The sequence below is a fragment of the Cucurbita maxima genome, unplaced genomic scaffold (genome assembly GCF_002738345.1).
Source record: "Cucurbita maxima cultivar Rimu unplaced genomic scaffold, Cmax_1.0 Cma_Scf00026, whole genome shotgun sequence".
Taxonomy (NCBI): Eukaryota; Viridiplantae; Streptophyta; class Magnoliopsida; order Cucurbitales; family Cucurbitaceae; genus Cucurbita; species Cucurbita maxima.
In genome coordinates this window covers 1,771,108-1,777,590 of record NW_019272042.1, presented here as the reverse complement: position 1 = coordinate 1,777,590, position 6,483 = coordinate 1,771,108, and the positions used below count along the sequence as shown (strand labels likewise).

Below are 6,483 nucleotides of genomic sequence, written 5' to 3'. Positions count from 1 at the left end.
GGGGGGGGGGGGGGGGAGGGAGAAATAACTCAATAATACAGAGAGTTTGAAATGAATCACTAAACCATTTAAAATAAATACGTCGAGATGGGGAGAGTATTCACTTACCAAAAATACTAGATGATGCTTCGCCCTGCAACCTCTCCCGTATAAATTTGTTTGTACTCATCATCTATATTCTCTACTCGAAACCAATCCAAAACACATACAATTTAGAGCTGCTGCCACTCAAACGTGCAAGAGAATCTCGGGATCTATACGCTGCTAACACGAAGAAAATTTCGAGACTTTATGTGTGATCAATCAGTTAGCTCTCAATTTCAAAATTTCCTTGGCTGTTCTACGTCGGAAATAAGGCATGTGTTCCTACAAGAAACAAAGAAAGAAAGAAAGAAAGGAATTGAAGCTTCTTTTGAGCTCATAATTGAATTAGAAATGAATGCATGTGGATTAAAACTTTCAACAATCTTTTTTACCTGCTTGAAACAGAGATTCAAGCCTCTGCTATAAAAATCAGCATACTTGATCATAAACATGCCACAATCAAACCTGTTTCAATTGAAAGAATTGCAAGAAACAAAAATGCAAAATCTTGAGAAGCACGTAAAAAGACGTGAAAATAAAAAATTACAAGAACGAAATATAAGTTTGAAAGGAACAAACCCATTTTCTTGCTCGGGAAGGTCTTCGACAAATTCTTGTGCCCAAGAACTTACATCAATATCTTTTCCACTCTTGTTCTTCACCTCATCTACAAAATATCTCGCCTGGGTACATAGAATCAAAAGGATAATCAAAATGAGCAACCAAAACATACGCGCGCCCTTCTCTTGTACTATCACGTCATAAGAAAAAAAAATAAACGGACATCATTCGTTATTAAAATAATAATCGTGAATGTCTAATTCAGCTAGTTCACCAAAACTCTCAAAGCTAATATCTCAATTTCTCAAACCTCCTATGCTTCTTGCCATAATGGAAAAACTTGACACTTTTAACATTCGTAAATGGGATTACAAAAGGATGAAATGGTATAAGATCTTCTGTTTTTTAAAACTAAATCATGTTAAAAGCTTCTCCCAGTCTAAGCACAAGAGGCAAGGCGAGGCGAGGCAAGGCGAGGCGAGGCAAGGCAAGGCAAGGCAAGGCAAGGCAAGGCAAGGCAAGGCGTTAGCCTAGGTAGAACAAGGTGTATAACTTACGTAAAAAAAAAATTAACCAGTAGAAAACAGTACCCCAAAAAAGAAACATTCTCGAGAATATGCAAATAAATGCAAGAACAATCCATCAAGGGTTGACCTCATTTTAAATAGTAAAAAAAAAAAAAAATCATAAAAATGTAAAATATTATATTCTTAATATTGTAGTATTCACATAAAAGTATGAAATACATCATTGTTTAATTAGAACTAAACATGGTATTTAAAAGCTAGAGAAATTTTCTTTAAAAAATACAGTAAAAATCAATGAGAAAACTTAGAAAAAAATACTGGAAGAAACACATTAATTTTTTCAATTAGAGGTTAAAACTTAAAGAACATTTAACAAAATTAAGAAACTTATATAATACAATATTTGTTGAAAATTTGTAAACCATAAAACAATAATAAAAGGGTAGGTGGTTGCTGTGGCCGTGGTAGTGGTAGTGGTATGGCAACACAAAAAAAAAAAGACAAACAAGAACGTAAAAAGCAAAAAAGAAAACAGCGAATTCCTATCCGCAAACCACTAAATAATAAACAAAGGAAAAAAGAAGGTTGCACTCATTAAATCGCCCACTACCACTGGGTTCTTCCCTCGAACTCTCTAAGGAGTAATTTGTTCTTTGTAATGTAAAGCTAATCTAAGGTCGATTCAGTACCAAAAGCCAACACTTGGAATTTCCGGTGCCTTTATCTTCAGAGGTGTAAGCCTTGAAACACCTCAGAGCCGACCTTAGAGCCTCCTCGCCTCAATGCTTAAGTTTTAAACAATTTTTAAAACATTACTTTCGAGTTGGGTAGAGAGCTTCGTGACACAATTCATATCTTCATCTTGTGGAATATTACTCTCTCTTAGATCGAGCTTACCATTCTTCATATCAAGAGCTTAGATCTTAAGGTAATCCGGGTCTAACTTAGACTTTAGGATTGAGATCGAATCAATTTGCAAGTTTTAGTTTAAGCATCTAAGAATTAGGGGTTCACATACCGAGAGGGTTGCTAATTTCAACTCACTAGGATATTCATGCCCAACGACTAATCACATAGCTAGTACACCCTAGATGTGTACCGCAATGAAACAACTACCGTCGCGATAAGTTCAGGAACCATACAAATGATGCAATAAATAGAGAAGAGAAAATACAAAGCATACCAATGTCTTTAAAACACGAGAATCCATTCCCTTGAGAGAATCAAGATACTGAAACTTCTTCTCTTTTTTGTTGATTACTGCTAGGCACCAGTGTATTTCTCTATGGATGGGGACAAATATCTAAACAAGTAATTAAATTGGGTCAGTAACAAATGAATTAATATCGTATCATCGATCGCCATCGATTAGATGAATAATAGAGTTAAAATGGGGCAGAAGATTACTTTATCACAATCAATGAGTTCATACTTCAACTTCTTTGGGTTGGTCCATTTTCTAACCGATCCGTAATCGTAGCCATTCCTTCCATTTAACTGTTAGCAATGTTACAAGAACGAAAAATACAAGCTAAAGTCAGATCATCACTCGTCAATTATATAAACGTCTTTTTGAATAAGACCACACTTCCATACTATAATTCTCTAAAAAACAGTTTACGGGCTGAACTGACCGACAATTATAAAAAATATCTAAACTTTCATTAAGAAAGACACGAAAGGATACAAGGACATACAAAAATATAAAGTCCACAAAACGAGGCAGAGTATCATAAGGGTCTCGAATCAAGGAAAAAAACAACGTTGCACGTAGAGTAAATCCAAATGTAGACCACAGAGGCATGTCAAATAGCTCGATTTCCAATCATTGATTATTACAACATTCAGAAACGTACCCAACTAAAACCTGGCCATCTCGAGGTAAATTAGCATACATTCCATTGGTGCAAGCAGTGGAAAATGAAGTAAAGCTTAACCAACCTTTTTATAGAAGAAGGTACTAAAGAAATGGCATTTCAAATACTTCTCTGGCTCCCTTCTTTCCCTTTCTTTCAGCAACTCAAGATACAAATTAATCACCTACAAACAATAAATACAACAATTAGGAAGACGGGTTTCAAGAACAGAAAATTTCAGGTAAGATCATAATCCATCGGATACTATTTCATCGAATCTGCAAATTTACCTCGTCGTTTAACCAGGCAGCTGGTCTCAGACACTGCAAAGTTTCCCCAGTAATCTCAATATTTGAATTCTCATGAGTAACCAAAACTCTCCTCCTGAATAATGAACGAAAAAACGTCAAACAAAAGAACAAAATGAAAGATTATAAGAACAACATCATACAGTACCGGTTCGTAGAGAGCGCACGTTCAACCTGCACCTCCTCTTCCTTTGTAAGAGGAGTAAAAAGTTCCTGTGGAATCTCCTGGATCGATAAACGAATACGTTTTGATTAGCATAAAAATGGTGAAATTGCATTATCCAGAACAAACATTAATCTATCTCTACGAAGAAAAGAAACATACATCAAGAGGCTTCTTCTTTGGAGTTCGGGATTGAAGAATCGATCGGCGCTTCTCGTTCAACTCGATTTCGAAATCCAAGCTTTTCAATCTGGATGTCCGCCTTTCCACAGTCTGAAGCAACTTCTTGTAAGCAGAAACACTGGACAAGTCTCGATCCAGTGACAAAGCACCAAGCATCGCCTCAGCATTTTCGACCTTCGAATCAGCATTTGTCAAATCTACAACTACCGAAGTCGACGGCTGATGAACATTCTTCATCTTCGCATCCAATTCCTGCATTGTATTAACCTCACAAGGCCTCTGGTCCGGTTTATCATCTTCAATTGCCTCGATGTTGTCTTCGTTCTTCGAATCTCCAGAAGCGCCTCTTTCGGTTTCGGAGTCTGAATCCAAGTTAATGAAATCCTTCGGGAAAGACCGCAATGCACCAATTGCACGATTCTTCGCAATCTGGTAGTTGTACGATAACATATTTCCCGCCGCGTACTGTTCCGACGACTCGCAATTATTTTTTGACTCCCAATGCCTATAGAAGCTCTTCCAAAGCCCGAATTTGCGAATTCTGCAAGGGCCGTGTACTTCTCGGCGCAATTGCGGAGTTTCTTCAGGGTACCGGGAAAGCCTAGCCACCGTATAGTTCGATGAGGAAACTGGCCGATCCAAAGACAAAGCAGAAACTTTAGGTTTCTTGGAGACGTGAAAATCCGGTGATTTCAAAGATGAATACGAACGATTAAGGCTCAAACACTCGTCGTCGCGCTTACGGTTGTTGGTTCGGGCGCCCATTAGTAGACACGGAGATTGAAACGAAACGCCTACGAGATCGCATCACATCTACCGAGGACCATTTCAGGCAGAAAAAAACATCGATAGAATTCGGAAGACCAAAAACTAGGGTTTTTGCGCTGAACGAAGAAGCCGGCAAAACCCTAAATGTCAAGGATTAGGAACAAACGGAGAGGAATTTCAAGCTGAAATTGAAGAAAATAAGAACTGAGAAACGGAATCAAGCAGAGAAGAGAGTAAAGTGGGAAGAGACGAGGAAATTGAAAGAGACACTGGGAATTGAATGAGATGCAGAAATTGAAATCCGAATCCACAGTTAGGAGGAAGAGATTTGGGAGTTAGATTTGGGAGAAGAAGTGAATGACGTCTGAATCTACAAAACTGGAGAATCCAAATTGATTGATTGAAAATGTTTCGATTTCGTTCGTCCTGATGCTGTTGGTTCTCTGTTTCGAAGAAAGCTTCCCACGGCCACCTCGTCTCTCGCTTACGCCATCTGTCCCTTTGAATTCAAGCGGGTTTTTTCCATCGCTTTTCAAATTTGTCCTTTCCCATAAATTCTTCCACAATTACATTACCTATATATATATATATATACATACATATACATTCATACATACATACATATACATTCATACATACATACATATACATTCATACATATATACATAGACATTCATACATATATACATATACATTCATACATACATACATATATATATACATATATACATATATATATCTATCTATCTGGTAAGATGTCGGAAAAGGAAAAGGATCAAAACATCAAAGATCTTTTGCAAATCCAAAGCTGTTTGAATTTTTTTAATTATTAATTTTTATTCTTCTAAAATTTAGTTTTTATTATTTCTTCAATAAATTTTAAAAGGGTACTTATGTCAAATATAGATTAATTAATTACCTTTTAATATTTCGGTACGAGACGATTTTGTTATTATTGTTACTTAAAACTTTTGTGGACTTTTGTGTGCTCGATAACCAACAATGGATATACACACGAGAGAACCTTTCTCGTTCCTATCCCTCTTTTTTATTTCAATTCTCACAAAATTCTAAATTTTTTCCTATTTTCTTTATATTTTTTAAAAAATATTTATTTATTAAAAAAATGTAACAACAATCATTTATTTTTCAATATATTGTTTATTAAAAAATATAAATTTCCTAATAAATCCAATATATAATTTAATTGGATCTCCAACCCCATATAATTTTGATCTTCAACAAGTTTACCTAATAGAGAGAAATTTCTCAGCATCCTCTCCCCATTTTTCATTTACACGAAAATTTTGTACCTCATTTAAGATGGATCCCCACAAATTTTCAACCCGACCCTCGAGATTAAATAGACATCTCTTCTCGACGTAAAAACCACAGCTTGGTTGGGGTTGAAACTTCCATAATCTATATTCAAGACATCATACATTAAGAAGAAAAGCCATGTGGGGTGAAGTGAAAATTCAATTCTAAATTTAACTCTCCTGATCTAATTAGATCACCATGGAATCCAAGGAAATGGTACCTACAATCCATATCTGCAACAACTCCATCTTCTGTTGCAAATTTTCCCCATCTTCGGTACGATTCCATGGCTGCATTTGTTGCAACAGATCGTCCGTGACACTGTTCATCCCTATCTCGAATGTAAAGAAATAACATTCTCATTTCGCTCGACTAATGCATACAAAGCCATCTCGACATCGGAAAACGGTTGACCAGCATAGAGCTGCAATTGCCCCTTCTTCACAACAATAATTTTACTTGTATGTGATTTTATGACCTCGAGTTCCTAAGAAGCACCAAGCAAGAATATAAGCGTTCTACACGGTATGCAGAAACCAAAAAAATATAACAAACCACAAATTTATCCACAATTCGAGCATAACTAAATTGATAAGGCACCAATTAAACAATTATCATCTCAAAAGTCAAGAAGAACAACAACAACAAAAAAAAAAAAAAAAAAAAAAAAAAAAAAAAAAAAAAAAAAAAAAAAAAAAAAAAAAAAAAAAAAA

At 35.7% G+C, this 6,483-nt stretch overlaps 3 protein-coding genes across 3 annotated transcripts in view; 1 reads left to right on the top strand and 2 right to left on the bottom strand.

The window, feature by feature from the left end:
- The window catches only part of LOC111499075 (kinesin-like protein KIN-13A), a 21,449-nt gene that overhangs the window by 7,967 nt on the left and 6,999 nt on the right, over positions 1 to 6,483 (top strand). The gene's annotated exons all lie outside the window — the stretch shown is intronic.
- Positions 144 to 4,977, bottom strand: LOC111499079 (ubiquitin-like-specific protease ESD4). Its single transcript, XM_023150535.1, has 9 exons — positions 3,662 to 4,977; positions 3,485 to 3,561; positions 3,319 to 3,412; positions 3,114 to 3,212; positions 2,580 to 2,669; positions 2,356 to 2,475; positions 664 to 767; positions 477 to 549; positions 144 to 366 (listed from the first exon to the last, which is right to left on the bottom strand). Exons 1-9 carry the CDS (start codon positions 4,445 to 4,447, stop codon positions 304 to 306), a joined length of 1,506 nt encoding a protein of 501 aa, XP_023006303.1. The 5' UTR covers positions 4,448 to 4,977; the 3' UTR covers positions 144 to 303.
- Positions 5,828 to 6,483, bottom strand: part of LOC111499077 — a 4,337-nt gene continuing 3,681 nt past the window's right edge. Inside the window, exon 5 of the mRNA XM_023150533.1 lies at positions 5,828 to 6,257. Coding sequence (XP_023006301.1) covers positions 6,102 to 6,257 — 156 coding nt within the window. The 3' untranslated portion in view covers positions 5,828 to 6,101. The remainder of the gene's footprint in view (positions 6,258 to 6,483) is intronic.